This window comes from Opisthocomus hoazin, chromosome 5 (assembly GCF_030867145.1).
Source record: "Opisthocomus hoazin isolate bOpiHoa1 chromosome 5, bOpiHoa1.hap1, whole genome shotgun sequence".
Taxonomy (NCBI): Eukaryota; Metazoa; Chordata; class Aves; order Opisthocomiformes; family Opisthocomidae; genus Opisthocomus; species Opisthocomus hoazin.
Genome location: NC_134418.1, coordinates 46,128,619 through 46,146,514, shown reverse-complemented (window position 1 = coordinate 46,146,514; position 17,896 = coordinate 46,128,619). Strand labels below are relative to the sequence as shown.

The 17,896-nt window shown below is 36.9% G+C and overlaps 1 protein-coding gene across 5 annotated transcripts in view; it reads left to right on the top strand.

Annotated features, from left to right (window-relative positions):
• The window catches only part of SLC10A7 (solute carrier family 10 member 7), a 159,905-nt gene that overhangs the window by 11,779 nt on the left and 130,230 nt on the right, over positions 1–17,896 (top strand). For all 5 annotated transcript variants that reach the window (XR_012764025.1, XM_075421088.1, XM_075421087.1 and 2 more), the window contains one exon: positions 1,885–1,960. Coding sequence is in view for 4 of the 5 variants with exons in the window: in XM_075421088.1 (XP_075277203.1) it covers positions 1,885–1,960 (76 nt within the window). In the remaining variant the exon portion in view is untranslated. The remainder of the gene's footprint in view (positions 1–1,884; positions 1,961–17,896) is intronic.

The window sequence follows — 17,896 nt, the reverse complement described above, 5'->3', positions numbered from 1 at the left end:
GCTCACAGGTTCATGTTTCAATACAGCTGATCGGAAGTATTTTGATTTAGTGTGTACCAGGTTTTTTTGTAGATTAATATTTTCATGTGAGGAATACTTAAAACCATAGTTTGATAGTGAGTGTTTTTTTTTAATTCCAATTGTATTACTTTAAATTTGAGAGGTTTCACAGAGATTGTGTTATTAAACCTTTCCCTTATAGTGTGGAAAATTCCTGCCAGCTGAGATGAATGCCCTTGCACACATTTCATACATCTCTCGATAACTTTGAACTTAATCTACCCCTTACTAGTGCAGGTGAGAAGTTCAAGCAAGGAGCTGGCTGCCAAGAGACCACATAGAAGAGAGATAACAGTATCCCAGCTGATGTAGGGGATGGACATCAGAATCACCATGTGTTTGTCTGCTCTATATTTTCATATGTATTTCCAAATGTTTCCACACCATTTCTTTTTCCTGTATTTCTTTCCTTTTCAATATGAGCTTATCCTGCTGTGTGCTGACAACTTTCTGTTTCTATAGCTTACTTCACTGTAAGCTAAAGCTACTATATACTTCCAAGGTGGTGCTTGGCACTTTGTGATTGGATTTATCTGATGTTTACATTTGTTGCCTCTTTCCTTTTCCACAGTGTTTGTAGCTGACAAACTGAATATCGTCATTGTCATTTATCTGTTTCTTCTATTTAAGCTTTTTGTATATTTGCAGCGTATCAATTGCACTGTAATATGATCCCTATTATTTGGATTTAATACTTCTGTTTGCTACAGCTTTTTGACATGGCGTTTCTTGGGGATGAACTAACACAGTTACAAGTGCGAAGTAGTTCACCACTAATAATTGATTGTTCTGAACTAGAACACTGTGTCAAACTCCAGTACTTGAAAACAGATGTAAATTCCATGCTTTTGAGGTAGACTATTTTATTCCGTGCCTTACTGTTCCTTCTAAGTCAACACAGTTTTTCTTCAGAAGCCCTATTTTACTTAGCACCAAATTTAATTGTAATCTAAGGTATGTTCTTGTTGTTTCTAAATACACATTTGATACAAATAATTTCTGTAATAACCAGTTTTTGTGGACTGTCTTTGAAAATGAAGGAAAGCTCACCACTTTCTTTCTTACTTTGCAACAGCATTTACTATATACATTGGTAATTTTGTTGCACAAACAATGGAAAAAATGCCAGATAATAATAATAGGGTATTTTAGACTTCTGAAATGCAGGAGAAAACTTTCAATGTTTTGATTAATGGAAGTCAGGTGATTTTACCAAGACGTGAAAACATGCATAAAAATTAAACATTCGATGGCCTTTTAATGTTCAGGAAATAAAAAGCTTAATTGTGATTTTTTTTTTTTTTTTCTTAGTAGGGGTTGATGAAGAACAGTGTAGTGGGAACCCTAAATAGTGAGCATGGTTCTTCTTACTCCTCTACTTAGCAGTAAATGCTTTTATCACTGAACAGCTTTTTCTAGAAAATAGTAGTTTACAGCCTTATTTTCTTTTTTACCAAGTAGCTACAGGTATCTCAAAACACACTACAAACTTTACTACATCAGCATATGTGATGCACTTTTGTTTGTGATAGATGTGTAGATATCTTTGTGAAGGGTAGGTACAGTACTATAGATGGGGAGATGGAGTCACAGAGAGGTTAAGTGTTTGGGTTTTTAAATGGTGTCATGACCCTTCGCTGTGGTGGCTGGTAAGAGATGGCATAGAAATCCTGCCAGCTGGTGCAGGGCTGTAACTGTAAAGCAAACTGATTGGGTTGCGCAGGTGATGGTTGTTTCTACTCAGCTGTTTGTTGTTGTAAAGTATTAGGTTGTATAGTGTTTACATCATGTGAGGAATGTAACATTTCTTTTTGTTGTTTTCAGCTTGCAGACAGTAGGCTGCATGCCACCTCCTGTGTCTTCTGCAGTAATATTAACCAAAGCTGTTGGTGGAAATGAGGTGAGTTTTCATTTTGGTTTGAGTGCTTTTTTTTGAACGGAAGATCAAACAAATATTTATGATGAACTCATGTGGCAAAACACTGACTGCAATGTGATGTCTTTATGGTTTGTAAAAAATTCTAGAATTAAAGCTTGGGTATTGTGTTAGTGTCAAACAAGGGAAATAGTGGTTTGTTATCTGCAGTCATTGGTCAAACTGAAAGAAGCTTAGTTTTCTGAGGTGATAAAAAGGTTTCTGATGGAAATGAGTGTTGGGAGATTTTTGCTTGTTGCTGCCTTGTCGTTCTTAAGCATATGATGTTCGTATGCTATGTACTGGTTATCTCATAGACCATTAGCTTTGTGGTGAAGATCTGCCCTTGCATTGATTGCTTGGATGGTGTTTAGTATTAAGAGGCCCTATAGTAGGAGTTCCTCAAGCTTGAAGCTGCAGATGTAGCAAGTGTAGATGATGGAGACACAAACATAAATTTAAATCTTATATTGTTATTCGAGACTACATGAAATGAGAATTCTGGGAACATGGAGCTCTCTGACAGTGGTGTAATGCAAAGTTCTCAACAGATAGGAAATGCCAGTATTGAAGTTGTTGTGCAAACTCAGTTTGGTCACATTATATTTCTGTCTTAAAATGGCATATGCTGATGTCATTTCAGACTCTGTCCACAAAACATTTGCTATTTTCAGGAAGACCAGGTAGACAGTATTTAGGAAATTAATCCAGGTCTACTAATTAATGAGGTTTTTTATTTTAGATTTGCTTCCTCATAACTGCTGAAGGTGGCTGAGACCTAGCAGGTGAGGAAGGGAGGGAGTAACACTAAAAAAGATTGGATTTAAAGCTGGGGCTGTTGGGATGCTGTTCTGGAGGGTTAGAGCCAGATCTTAATTCAGCCACAGAGCTCCTGTGTGATGTTGGGTGAGTGACTTCAATCATTTTTTTTAAATGTGGCCATTAGTTGTGTACTTCTCATTTTCTGAGTTCAGACTCTTGGGACCGATTAATGTCAGCTTTGAAAACACATGATAGCACTGAAATAGATTTAAGTTGTACTTTGTACTGACAAAGTGCTGTTTAATTGCTCTATCCTCTGAAGAGAGACCCAAAGCATCTCAAGTCAAGCATCACTAATTATGGGCAATCCTGACGCACATCGCTGTCTCCCAGTTTGCTACCTGAAAACAAGAAGAAGAAAATTGTCTGATGGAGGCGCTGTGGAGTCATTAGTATAAGGAAATAATTCAGGTACATAATAATGATCAACAGAGAAATAAGAAGTTTTCTAGTTATGATTCTAGAGGTAGGTTCTGTAAATTATACAAAGATGCCACATAGTGAACAGTGAGGATGAAATGAAGTATTGAATGAGTGCTCATTCAGTGTTAGCACTCTGTTCTATCCTTAGAACAAGGAAAAGATCCTCTGGAAAAAAATAAGGTGTGGTTGGTTAGTTGAAGGCAATATCATACAGCATTTGTGTGCAGGAGTGAGAGAGGTACTTTAGTTTCTTGACCATTAAGGTCTGCTCTTTTATGCTAGTATTCTTCTGGGGTGGTGGTGTGGTGTGTATTTTATATCAGCTGACAAACAGAAACTTTCTGTCATGTGAGGCTTGTGTAAGTAATTGTAAAAATCACTGACAAAGTAAGCTTGAACCTCTAATTCTTCTGTACCAAACTGGTGTTGGAGGAATGTGAAAATGCATACTTTGTTAAGGATTTTTACAGGTAGTTGCTGACAGCGGAGACAGAGTGAGTCAAGAAATGGGTGTTGGTAATTGAGAGTTCTCAGTCAGGCTCTAGGAAGCAGAGATGCAAAAGAGAAACACCTTTTTAACACACTCAGTGGAAACAAAATGTGTGGCAAACTTATTGCCAAACTTAAGCAAGTTTCCAATGCAAACAAATTTTTGGATTTTTGATGCTTCTCTGTAATTCAGATTATTATTTCTCATTCTGAAGAACAGCAGATCCTTCATGCTAGCAGAGAAGACCCTCTTGCATCTTTCCTTGCCAGATGTCACCTAAGCTGTTATTGCTGTTTTTCTCTTCCTGACATGAGCAGAACAATGCATTTTTTCCCATTTTAATTTAAATCCATTCTGATATACGAAGAATTTAAACCTGGGAGTCAACTGGAAATATAAGTGATTGTACTGTGAGAGCACTTGTTCATAATAATGTCTCTTAAACTGCTTTTGCCTCATCAAGCATGTATCCCTTACCTAGAGAAATTGATTTGTCTGAGGGTGTATCTGCACTACTTAATGTAATATGAAGACAAATGAACTTGCTCAGAAGCAATATAGTGACGAAGCTCCACATGAGCTAATTAGTCTGAGAAGTGTCCTGCTGCTGTAGAGTACAGGCACACCCTCAAAAAATGCTCTGAAAAACTCATTGGATTTCTTGAAACACGGCACATGAAAGCTGTGGTAGTTGATAGAGGGTTTTAGGTTTTCTTTAAGTAGAAGTGACTGTTGAATATCAGTTTGGACTTGGGTTATTCTCAAAGAAATATGAGGCACTATGGCATGGTAGAAGTGTACGCATCTGGGGCTGAGACATGGATTCTGTTTTTAGCTCTGTCATTAACCTGCTGGGTAAAAGACAATGTGTCTCTGGGGTTAGCGGTAATGGATATTGGCAACTTTGTGAAGTGTTTGAAGATCAGTGCTGAAAAGCCTTATGTAAGAGCTGTATTTTGTTGTTCTGGAACAGGGTGATTAAGTATTTCGTCAAGTGCTTAGGAAGAGGGTCTACATCATTAGAAGTCACTTGGATGAGGGATGTTGCTGCATATCAATTGGAAATTTTGGTTGTGAGGTGATAAAAGACACTTTCGTTAGTCTGACAAGGATCTGATTTTTTTTTTAGTTGATACATGCCTGAGGACACAAATAAAATGCTCTGCTTTTGTTGGCTGAGGAAGATGTGGTCACCAAAGCTGATATTAAGAATTATGATTAAACTGTGTTCGTTGTTGAAAGAGTTAAAGTTCTGGGATTGTAAGTACAAACCAAAGTAAGCTAAAAATCTTTATTATTTATCTGTCAGTGTTTAATAGCCATCATACGATCAACCAGTGTTTGTTTTCCTGATGGTTCAAACACATGGTGTATCAAAAAAGTGTATCTTAAAGTTTTAAGTCCTCTTGATCTGTGTATAAGAATACAACAGCTGAAGAGTTACTCAAGAGTGCAAATGTAAAATTGTCCAAAGCAAAAATAAATCATCCTTCTTCCTATACATTGTTTGATCACCAACTCTGTGACCTATACCGCTTTCAAATTTCTAATCTTGGCAGCTGTTAGACATGCCTTCCAAACTCTACCGTGTTAGCCATTTGTATTGCTTTGCAGTATACCTGGTAGTTGAGCAGGTGGGGGCTGGTTTTCATGGCTGGGGCATTCCAAAAGCCCTTTGTCAGTAGTAGCCTTCCATTAATAAGGGAAGACGATCAAGCCAGCTAGCACCTTTGCTTGCCGTAGCTGTGGTATTGTGGTGGGGAGAAGCATTATGTTAGAAAGCCAAAAGGCTTCCAAGTCTTTTGGTGTTTGAGGGTGAGAATTAACATCCTCGCTTAGCTCTGATGTGTGAGTGGTTTGGTGGCTTGTGTTAGGGGACTGGAAATAGCCTTCTTTGCTAGTCTGTCCAGAGAGGTGTTGGCAAATGAGACATGTGAGCAGTAGGGAGGGAAACTCTCTGTGCTGTCTGAAAACCTTGGCTTTTGGAAGAGAGGGAGATGTTTTATGGTTATTCTGTTTTTTGTTTTGGTGGAAGTAGCTGTTCTTGATGTGATGAGCAGAAATGCAACTTGTCTAGTAGGGCTACAAATTCACACCTATTGATTCTGTCCCATTCTTAGATTCCTTTAACTACTGTCCCTGGTCTCTGTATGATATGTGGTTTGTTCTCTCAGCTCTCCTTCAAGTCTTGTTTCTTCTCTCTGTTTCTCCCTCTTCACCTTAATTTTTCATCATTCCTCTTGAGATCGCTTCCTATATGATGTTACTTTCATTAACACTGCAAACAGCTTGCTAAAACAGCCTATTCCTAGTTTTTGTCGCAAATAGATTTAGTTCGTTAGCAAAGCCATTTTCAAGTACTGAATTTAATTTGATGCATATGAAGCCCTATATGAACAAAAAAAGTTCATATGTGTACTGGCAAAAAATAAGGAGAGATCACCATGAGAAATCAAAATCTGATTTTTTTAATTTGGTGGTATTTTTTTCAATTGCTTAGTTGTTTCTGTCATCAGTAACACTTACGAAGTCTCTTGATTCGTGAAGAGGACAGTCCATGTAGTTAAAAAAATTGAAGTGAAAAACAGAATGCCTCACTTTTGTTCTTTGCTCTTGTTGAGCTGTGAAGGGTCAGGATTTTAATTACATTGTATGTCTGACAGCACAGAAGGCTTTTTTGTGTCATTTTTTTTCAAAAAGTCTTGTAGTTTGTCAATGAAATTATAAAACCCATTTCTTTAAAAGTCTGCTTCTAACCATCCATTTCTGCAAGAGAGAGACAAACAAATATGTCAGCGTTTCAAGGTTCTGTAAAGACAAACCTATTAAAAGCTCAGAGATCCTCAGCAGAAATGCTGTAGAGATGCCAGATATTACTACAAAGTATTCAGACAGCAAATGTCATACTCTCCTTAAGAATCAAAGTAATGAAGAAAAGAGATTGAAAATTAGATCTATAAGTCTATTATCAGTTTGGGAGAAAAAACAATTTGTGATGACTTTTATGGCAGCTTAATGACATATTTTTGAAACGTATAACATAACAGGCAAGAGCTGTGATGGAATTGTACAGATAAATCGTGGCAGACAGTTCATTTTGTTGAAGAATACTTTGGCTATTTTGCTATCTCAGACAACAAAACCATTGAGGTTTTTTATTGTTCAGCTAAGCTGTAGCTTGTACAAAATCTCTTAATCAAAATGCTGTTTTATTTTTTTCAACTTTCGTGTGGATCTGCTATGCCTTTTGTAAAGCAAAGTGTTGCATATGCAAGACAAGATTTTGAAATATGGAATATACTATAATGAAGTAAGCTAGAAAGACATTTATGAAATAAATAGAAAGTAAAGAAAAAGTTCTAGTATTGATTTTTAGATTTGGTTTTTGAAGCAGATGTAGAACATAAAACAATATAAATTTGAAAGATCCACAGCTAGCCTTTCTGGAAAAGAATCAAGGGAGAGTAGTAACATTTGAACAACAAATTATATGCAATACATTTAAATGATATTGTACAATAAAGATCATATGAGTACTTCCTGAGAAATGAACACTGGAAAATTACTCTGTTTTTGAGCGTTGTTTTTTTTAAAAGTAAAAACAAAAAAGTGAACCCTAACACTACTGTAAGGTCACAGGAAAGATACTGATTTCTCTAAAAATATCTGAAGTTCTTTGAACCATGTATACATGTACATCAACTTTTCAAAAAACAAAATAAAATGAATAAAAAGGAGTACAAGCTCTAGTAGTTTGTGATTTGTACACTCATGCACCAGTGTACCAAGAGTGTTTACCCTTGGAAGGTAACACGTGAACATTATGAAACAAAAATCTTTTAAGATCTTCAAATAAACTGTATGTGTCATGATGTTTAGTTCTCTTCTATAATGTAATATTTTGTTCGCTAAATATAAGTAAAATTTTACAGTAGTGTTGTCTAAAATTGCATTTCCAAATTGCACTTAAAATATTAATGGTTTTGGGTTTTGTTTATGTAAGGGTAAGTAATTTCGTTCTATTGTTTTTTAATTTGATACTGTAAAAGGAAAAAACCTATAATGAAATTTTTTTTGTTTGTTTCCTAAGCAATAAATTTTGCCTGCCTATACAGATTAAATGAAAATGTAACTAATTCTACCATTAGATACTACACTAAGTCTCTGGGAAATGTATGTGGGTGTCAGAGGACAAATGTAGGGAAGATGTCTGTACTTCACATGTACGAATATAAAGAATTAACTGTGTCAGCATAAGCCTTATATGTACATAGGAGCTGTTGTGCTATTGAATTCACCCACTCTCTTCTAGTCTTGCAGTCTAATTTTTTATGTATCCTAAGAGTTTACTTTTCTTTTATCATTACTGTGCTTTGAGCAGATGGTTTTTATTGAACTATTTATTGACACTTAGAGGTTTTTCCTTCCCTGAATGGTGAGTGCATTTTATATCCGTCAATGCATAGGAGTGGCCCAAATTGTTACTTACAATATGAGTTTCATCACTATAATGTGTCCCAGTCATGCAGCTCCGTTAGATATCTCTAGAGTTCCTCATAGTCTTCTGTAATCTTCTATAACCCAAACCAATTGTGGAATCTTCTGGGTTCCTTCCCTCTCTCACTGTTCTCTTTTAATTTATCACTAGTAGTTCTAATACAGATCCACTATTAAAACTGTTCAGAATGGCAGGAATTTTCAAAGGCATTCAGCTCTGACTCTTAATTCAGTGGAAGCAAATTCAGCCTAACAGTGAGACTTCGGAAATCCCCATGTTTGAGCACTTCACCCTAAACTCCTTACTTAATTTTTTACAAAGTTTCAGATTTTCCTAACACCTTTGAAAAGCAGCTGATTTACTACCCTAAGGTATCAGTGGCTGAGTTAGACTTGTGATAAACGATTTAATTTTGTCCCTGGTTGCCAGTACCTCCAACTTGGGGTCTTTCATATGGCTCATAAGATGTCGGTGGAAAAAGCCCCTCTTCTACACTCCTGGGAGTGTAAGAGATAAGGAAGTGCAAGAAAATATATTGGATCTCTTAACTGCACAACTTTATGTACTGTTAGATGTAGGACACAGAATTTACAGCCTTTTGTATGTTCAGCCTTCCCAAATCTGGGGTGCTTGTAGCAGCTCTGTCATAATGTAGAAAGCTGTAAAATTGTCTTTTTAAATTATGTTAAACTGCTTGGGCTGTGGTTGGAAACTACCTGGAACCATCATAACCTTGTGTTTTTACAATTGTGTTTGCCCAGCTGTACTAGATGTGACTTTACCAAGAGTGTTTTCAGAGGCTTTGCTGTTGCTATTCTATAGTGTTTGACTGGGAAGACCGGTTTTTTGTCTGGTATGGGACATTCGGTGACCCGGAAAGCTGTTTGTGGCATAAAGAAGCCAGGACAGAGGAGTCATCTTGCTCTCACGCTTGGAAAAAATGGCCTTTTAAAGCACAGTGGTTTTGTATTTTTCTTGGTCTGCGGGTTAATTCAGTGTAAAATTACAGTGTGCAAGAGCTTCCTTTATTTAGCAGGGAGTGCTGTATGAAATGGATTGCCTTATGCAAAGCAAGCATTTTTAACTGTTCGAACAAATCAGTAATAGTTCTATTGAAATATTTGCAGAGAGTGGGGACTACTGGCCCCCTAAAATTCAGTTTCTGTGCTCTCTGGTGTTTAATCATTATGGCTGTTTGAAAGAGATTAATAGATATTTTATAGCGAGGGAAATGTGTTAGCTGGTCTCTGTTCCTTAGTCTTTTTAAAAGGAGAGGCTGTCTTTTGGAGGGCAGTGAAGATTGGTAATAATATTCTGAAGGTGACAGCTTCAAAAAGTTACAAGTGGTTTGTTTGCAGTGGAGTGTTTTATTCAGTCTTAATTGCACTGAATGCCTGCACAATGCCAGCGTTCATTGTGTAAGGGTCGTTTTTTTAATAGCTTTATTTTGGCAGAGCAGTGCAGTTGTTTGCTGGCACTGAAATCCAGCAACATGTTTATGGTTCTCCTCTCTCTCACCTTTTGGCTTACAAAGCAAAGGCTAATTTAATATTAATTTTAATAGTAAGTGAAGTGTTTAATCATTGCGTATATTAGGATTGGTGTTAAATCACTGATACAGCAGAACAGAAACTATTCAGCTTTTTTTCTTGTGGGTGGTTTATTTTCTACCATGAACAATAAAGATGGTTCCTTCGCTGTCTATTCATATGCTCACCTGTCTGTGGACTTGGACCTTCTCTCATGAAGGGATACTACTGCAAGTGGTTTAGCATAGCTGTCGGTGGCCCCAGTGTTGTGACTGGGAATGAAACCATGTATTTATAAAACTAGCAACAGCTAATATGCAACAGTATTGAGTGTCTAAAATGGAATTAATTCAGTATGTCTTTCCAGAAAGAACATTTGGAATGATAATGTGTAAAGCATTGCTAACATTTTAAAACCTGAAAAATACCTTTTGCATATGACTGTTTGCAGCTCACTGCAGAGAAGTCAAAATTAAATGTGTCTATTGAGAAGACAAAGTGCCCTTTAGCACTGTCTTTAGTGGATTTAGTCAAGGATAGCATTACTGTTCTTTAAATGTGCAAGTTCTGAACACTGGCTTGTAAGGAGATAATGTTACATTGTTTCTCCTTTCTTAAATCTGTCCTTTGTGTGTTTAAAATCAAAGCTTCAGAGCATTTCACTTGGGAAATTTTTTGTTTCTATCCAAGCACGTTTTTATCTGGTATGAATAAGTTTGCTTAGTGGCTAATAATAATATATAGGAAAGAAAGCAAGCGGGCTTGTAAATACAATATTTCTCTAATTTCTTTTCTTTAGCTCTCTTTTTGGGTGTGCAATGTTAAGTCCCGATTTATGGAAATCATAGCTGTAGCACATGAAGCAGGATTTTCAGTTAAAATTATTATCTTTAAATGTCATTCTTTTTCAAGGAAATTAAATTGATTTTATTATCCTTTTTTCATCGTTATGATTATGCGAGAACATCATGAAGGTTTTTGTCTCCTAAATTGTTAGTCAAATTATTACATTCAGTACATGTTAAGAAAAATTGTCTTACATTCTGTGAGGAAAGCCTCATCTGCGTGAAGACATAACAAATTTCTAGATTTCTTCCTTTATATAAAAATAACCAAGCCCAAATTTATTTAAAATGTTTTTATAGAACTCTTACAAGAAGATAGGATATTTTAGAAGTGTTTCAAGTTTCTATTTTTCTGTTGAACTGACTTTTTGTTCATTTGTTAGTTAGAGCATTTGGCAAAAAAATGTGGCAAGCAGTAGAGCAGCAGATTTTCTCTGACTTCAAAACACTATTTAGGCTCCAGTTTCTGGAGACTATTGGCCCTATTACGAAGTCTGAAAACAGCAAGCTGCTGGTAAAGTGTTTCTGGACATGCTGAAGAAAAGCCATATGCCTCCTGGGAACCTTTTTCCAGATATGCAGTCCCCTCAGCCCGGTGCTTTCTCCTGCTCAGCTAGGATGTGTTTCCATGTGCATATGGCCTTTTCTGTCTGAAATCCACTACTTCTGCTGCCACTTCTAAATTAACAAGGGTGGAGGGGAAACAACACCACTTGGAGTAGCTGCAGCAGATGCTTGAACTCTTGTACTCAGAGAGGAAGCCCTTATGAGAAGGTGGTAGTGTTTAGGAAATTTTAGGGGGCAGGACACTGACAAAGGAGCCTTAGTGCGTTCACTCTTCTATAGGTGCCCTGAAAGCACAATGGCCACTGATTATTGATGTATGTGATGGGGGAGAATTTTTACCATTTAATATAATATTTGCCAACCTGTTCAGTGCCTCATCATATATCTCCCCACCACAAGCCACATTTCCAGAGCGTTTGCTTCTCTGGCATTTTGCGTCCCCTCGCCACCCTCAGCTTGACCTCTTGAGTTCTGCACTGTCTGCCTCTGAGTCCTGTGCTGCCTCAGGCCCTCGTGCGCGTCCCCAGGGAGCTGGCACGGCGAACTGGCTGCTCTGCGAGACCGTGTGAGGCGGAGGCGAGGTGGTAACTGCTGGGCGCCACGGTCGCGCTTAGCAGCATGTTACGGCTCACTGATGTGCACTTAACACGGTGAGACAGTAGCCATGTACTTTTTGGCTAGGGCTGCAAGCCAGTGCTTGAGTTTAAGGTAAATAACGTTTCTGAAGGAATTTTCCCCAAGATTCAGGGGAACGAACAAAAAACTTGCCTTATATTGAGGTGGATACATAGTTCTGACTTCATGTATTTATTTTTAATAATAAAGGGGTGTTGAGTAAGAAATACCTCAGCAAACAAAGAAGCTAGTGCACTGCTTATCAGCAGAGAAGTCAGTAGCCATAGACTAACTAGATAGTTTATGTGCCACATAATTAGAGAATTGCTGCATTAGACTAAGAAGAATACTACTGTGCGTGAACAGAATTGTGTTTGAGCTGGTAAGTCCAGAGCAACAGTACATTTCCTGAATTAGTTTGCCAGTTTACATACATTAATTCTTCCATGAAATTTTGAAACTCCCTGTTCTAGCAGGTATTGTGGATTATTGCAGCAAGATTCCCTGAATGTTGAATTTCTAGTGTGTGGATGACTTTGCTTGGCTAGACCTTTTTGTTGTTATATTTTGAAATGATTTAAATTCATTTTGTTTATTGATATTGTTGCAAAATGTCTGTAATGTATACGGGGATGTATACTTTGATGCATACTGCGTGAGTGTTTCAGCTCCAGCTGCATATCGAAAACCTTTTAAAAGGAAATCTCAATGAGCCCCATGGGGCAAAGTAAATTATTACATGTGGTGAACTCTTAAGTCATAGACCAAGGTCATGGCAGTGAGAGTGTATTTCAAAAAGGTTTTATCTGTGCTGGGAAAGCAAATGAAATCTCTCATCATTAACTTTAGAATTACAGTTATAAGAGGATTTTCACTAGAGGTGAAAGATCAAGTTCATGGCGGACATAATGGAGTCTGAAAAGTTCTTTCTCAGACATGATACTAGAGCATGAAACTTTCAGGGAGGCTTTCACATTGTCGATGAGGAGTTTACAGCCTCTAATCTGGATACTGAAGAGCAGAATCATCGTAATTATTGCTATCTATTGTGGCGTTATTTCAACCTTTCTAAATTTAAAAAACCCTCTTTTTTTGTAATATTGTAAAGACTTCTAGAAAAATTTCCTAGCTTTTCAGCTGTGTCAGTCTCTTTCATAGCATACAGGTAATACCTTCCTTAGTTAATAACAATAAATCCTTCTGCAGAAATATAATTCAGTAAACCTGAATGATGTTCAGTCCCTAATGAATTAATCAAAGCACATGTGCATGCAGTGGTATGGTGTCTCTGTCCTTATTTGTTGATAGTTTACATAAACCAGAAAGAACGGATGTTGAAGGGAAGCAAGGCAGAAAAGAAGTAAGGTTTTTAGTGACGCAAACTATTATCCTGTCGGTGGAAATGGATATTAATTTGTTTGTTTACTGAGTAGACTTTTACATTTTACTAGACTTTGCATGTGTGCATGCATGCATTCGAGTGGTACCAATAAGCAATAGATATCTGCTCAATATTAGAGAGTCTGAACTCTGTGCCTGTGTCTTGGGAATGGTTTTGCAAATATCCCTGCCAGTAACAGCACTCACTTGTTCACGGAGTTTACAGTGCTCAATCTGTTTGCTTACAGAAGTGTTGAAATTCGCCAACGATGTGCTGCATTTAAAAGTAGAGCATTAAACAACTGTCAGCAAAGATGAATCCCTCCATATTTGTGTTTTCACTGTCATGAAGGTTATTGCATTTACAGGAAAGTTTCAACTATTGTGGATTTGTTTGTAAGAGTCTGTTTAATTCTGTTTTCATGGCATTTCACTTCTGGGTAAAATTTAAGGTTTTGCTGTTTCGTTTTCTTAAATCCTTCTACCTACTTTAAGAAGAAGTCTTTGTTAAAAGGTGCCCTGAGTTACTACTACAAATAACAAGTACACATATATTTTTACAAGTGATATTTTAATTTCTTTGAAAATATAAAAAATATTAACTAATTCTACAGTAAGAAGATTGGAACTAGAGAAAGTCAGCTCTAAGAGTGGCTATCAGGCTTTATTCTACTTAAGCAAAGTACTTTGTTTCAAAATGAATGTGTTTTTAGGGAAACTTCTAATATATTCAATATATGTAATTTCTTAACAGTCCTATGAGAAAAGGAGGCATAAGCTGGATTGATAGGTTACCTGTAATTCAAGAAATGACAACATTAAAGTTGGACATAAAATCTCAGTTATGATCTATGGATGTGTTTTATGCTTCTGTTTTAAAATGGCATGTGATCGTGCAATTCAGAAAATGCATCCTATAAGATTTTTTTTTCTGTGATGTTAATGTCACATGTGTTATCTCAGAAATACTTGCTGTACATTCATTATCCAAATGGTCCACAATATCTGTATTGAGTGAGACGTTCTGTATAGGTTATGTTCTCCAAGGTATATATTTTAATAATTTAGTCAATGACCTCTGACATGTTTTCAACTAGCAGTGCAACCTCTTTCATACAGTTGTGAGGCATTTCCATTTCTAAGCATAGTCACAAATAACTGTGACCTGTTAATGCTAGGACATTTTTGCTATTCGTACCACCCTTGTTGATGACTTCTGCATGGCTTGATTCTTTGCAATGTTTTGGTCTGAGAAACTCAGAATGATAGGTGTTACTTGTAAGTATGGAATACCCAGAAAAATACGCAGTATTGTAAAGTGCTGTCCTCAAATCCCTTCTGAAATGAGTCACTCCGAGGCATCTCTGCTTCAAAAGGTGTCTGCTGTCATGACCCCTTGAGTAACAAATGCCTATGCTGCTACATTTGATGTTTCAAACTTACCTGACACTCCCAGCAGATAAAACTCAGAGTAGTCATCTTCTGCAAATGACAACACAATACCTACCTTGTAACCTTGATTTCTTGTAGTTGATTCCTTAGCATTTTATTTTTAAATTTTCTTTAAATTTAGAGTATTGCATGGAAATTAATTCAGTTTTATAAGTAAGAATTTCCTCTCTTTTTAAATGTATATAAATTCAAAATAGTAGCCTCTGCACTAGTTCAGATTTACTTTATGTAAAGATGAAATCCTAGAACGTGATGACATTTTACAAACCGGGTACTTTGTGAGTCTGGCAGCTGAGTTCTCTCTGAGTTGTCACCAGGAAACAGATGTGCATTTTTGTCTTTAAAGAGTGTGTAAAATTTCTCCCTTGTTGTCTTAGCAGTACAGTTACACTTACCACCCTCCCAATTCTCCCCTGCCACCCTTCAGTATTTTTGCATGATACAAGTCACTGTGCCTGTTGTGTAAGCATGCTGTTATGTCTGTAAGTGATCACACTGACTGTAATTTCTCTCCTCTTTCAAATCACCAGCCAGTTCCAGCATGTTATTTGTCGTCTTCCGTAGTAATACAAAACCACACTGAAAATCTGTAGTAGTCCCCTGTTTCCCAGACTGCATGGTCTTAGCAGCAGTGAGTGCTTCTTGCTTTCAAGAGATTATTTTACTCATGTGAATCACTTGTTATGCTAGTTTATCATACAGTACCTTGTGAGGTAGATGGCTCATTTAGGAACACTTCCAGCAGGTTATGTTCATGGTTTCTTTATCAGCTCTCATGGGTGTGTGTGGTTTTTTTTGGTTTGTGAGTGGTGGGAGGCATGAATGTCTTTTCATACTCTCTAATAATTTTCTGCAACCTTATGCAGATCTGCCATACAAGCAGATCTTAAGGAGATTTCCCGTCTTTCAGGCTTCAAGTTCCTTCTAAATCGTGTGATGCAAGGCAGTGGAAAATTTCATTTTGTCAGGTTATTTCCTCCTGTAGACCATATTGTAATATGCTGAGATTTTCTTCTGAGCCATTTCTCTTACATGTTTTTACAAAACTAGAAATAGTTGAATCTGGTTTTCCTGCTAATTAGCACATGCCAGCTGCTACCAGCAAAAGAAGACCTGTGCTGCTAGTGAAGGTACCTGGAAACTTGGGCATGATTCTTCTTTATCCTAGTGTAGATCAGAGATCCTGGTGAAATCAAAGCAATGGACTGGGTAAGTGTAGGTAAGAGTCACGAACGAAAACTGGGCCTCTATGATTTGTAGTAGGTGAATCCCAGAAGCAGTAATTGGTCTTAGCTGGTCTCCTTATGCAAAAGTATGCAGTTGACATAAAATGCTAAGTAGATACATAAATAAGTACAGTACTGCACTGTTGTCCACTGTATTCTCATATGCTAGTTATTGTCTCTGTGACAATATGGTGTTTGTTTCAAATAAATGAAACTGTGCCTGTGAATTTAAAACAGAAGAGTGAAGACAAGTATCAATATTGTTCATGCTGTAAATGCTTCTTAAGATGGAGCTTTATTTGTGGGTTAAGTTTATATCATTATCTTGAAGTTAAAATAATCATACTTATCTTTCTTTAGGAAGTGTGTTCATCAGGCAACATTGCTAAGCTTTCCCTCTACTATCTCCTTATGGAGATATTAGAGGAGTATAAAGTAATTTTATTAGCTGATGAGGTGTTTAATTACAAGATAAGAAACAGAGGTTTGCTCAGTGGAGGAAATGTGGAGTTCTTCCATCTGCATTCAGAAGCACATTCAGCTGCCTGTTTCCTCCAGCCTTCACTGGAGGTAAAGGCAGCCTCCAAAACCCGGGAGAATTTAATCAAAGTAGTCGATGGATATTTTCTCCTAGTTTTGTTCATAGATGCAGAAATAAAATATCTAAATCATGAAGAACTGCATATTATACATATAGTCAGCAGAGAACTATAGAGCTATACTGATAAATGTCCTAGATTAGGAAAGAAGAAAGAAGATGTAATAGTTGTGTATAGAGCCTTTCATCTGTATGTTGAAATCAGAAGTCCTAGTTAGAATTTAGTACTTGAGCAGCATTCATGGTTCTGCAATGAGATCAGTGCTTGAACTGTATGTCATTTAAAATATTGTTCATTAACTCTTTTTGGTACAGATTGACTAGGTTCTTGGAGAAGTACCAGATGTTGTTCAAGATGGTGTCACTAATGTCCAAAGTGGTTTTCCTGTCTCTGTTCCCCTGTAATGACAGATAAATGGGAGCTACTACATTCCATTTCCAAATTAGGAGAAGTGTTAATGTGGATTTTGGTTGAAGACTCTCTTTCCTCTGGAGTTTGTTTTCGTATTTGATTTGCTTTTGTATGGATATGTTGGCATTCCTGTCATGCTACAGTGCTCACTTCTTCCAGCTGTTGAGTTTTTGGAGAATGGCTGTGGGGAGTTCTGTTTACTGCTAGAAAACTTCACTGAATAGCTGTAATTTCGTAATAGATAGTGTAAGGCAGCATTAGCTACCAATGTTTGGATACCCATAGAACATAAATCAATACTTAGAGCAAACAGAGGAGTGCTTATGTTCTGAAGCATTTATTTATTTGCTGTTGGAGTCCTGGTGATGACATGTCTTTGAAAAGTAGTCTGTAGTATGTATGTCCAAGCTGCAACTGTAGTATGTAAGACAGTCCTACAAAAATGTGCTTTTAGACACTGTGAGAAATGTTTGTTAGAAACTATATAATCTGTATTTTTCTATCTTTAATATGTAGAATTAATGTGGGGTTTGTTTGCTTTATTGACTAACTGTTTATTTCCTGTGTATTTTGTGAAGCAGGCCTTATATGTTCATATGTGGAGTATTGTTTGTTGTTGGTTTAAAAGGAGTAGTGGGGGAAAGGTAGTAGTGTGGGATGCACTGTTCAAATTCTACGGCAACTGAAGATAGAGGGTGTATAATTAAGCATCTGCAGTGCATAAATACCAAAATTAAAATTCCGCCTGATCTTTACTTCATTTTTTTTGTGTTCGTTGTGTTAATGCCATCACCACTGATAAAGTCAAATGCTATTTTTTAAACACATTAGTTTGACCTGTTCTACCTTATAATGCTTTTCATATTACACTACAGTCTGGATTGTTCTGCAGTAGATGATGTGTTAATAAATATAATGTAAGTTTTTAGTGTGGTGGTATGGAATATTTTATGACTTTTTCTTACATGTTTCTGTTTTGCAAAGCTGCATAGCTACTTGCAAGCTGCATCAGTCACTGAAGTCATCAGTTGAACTGTGACAGGCTGATACTATAGCAAAGCTTT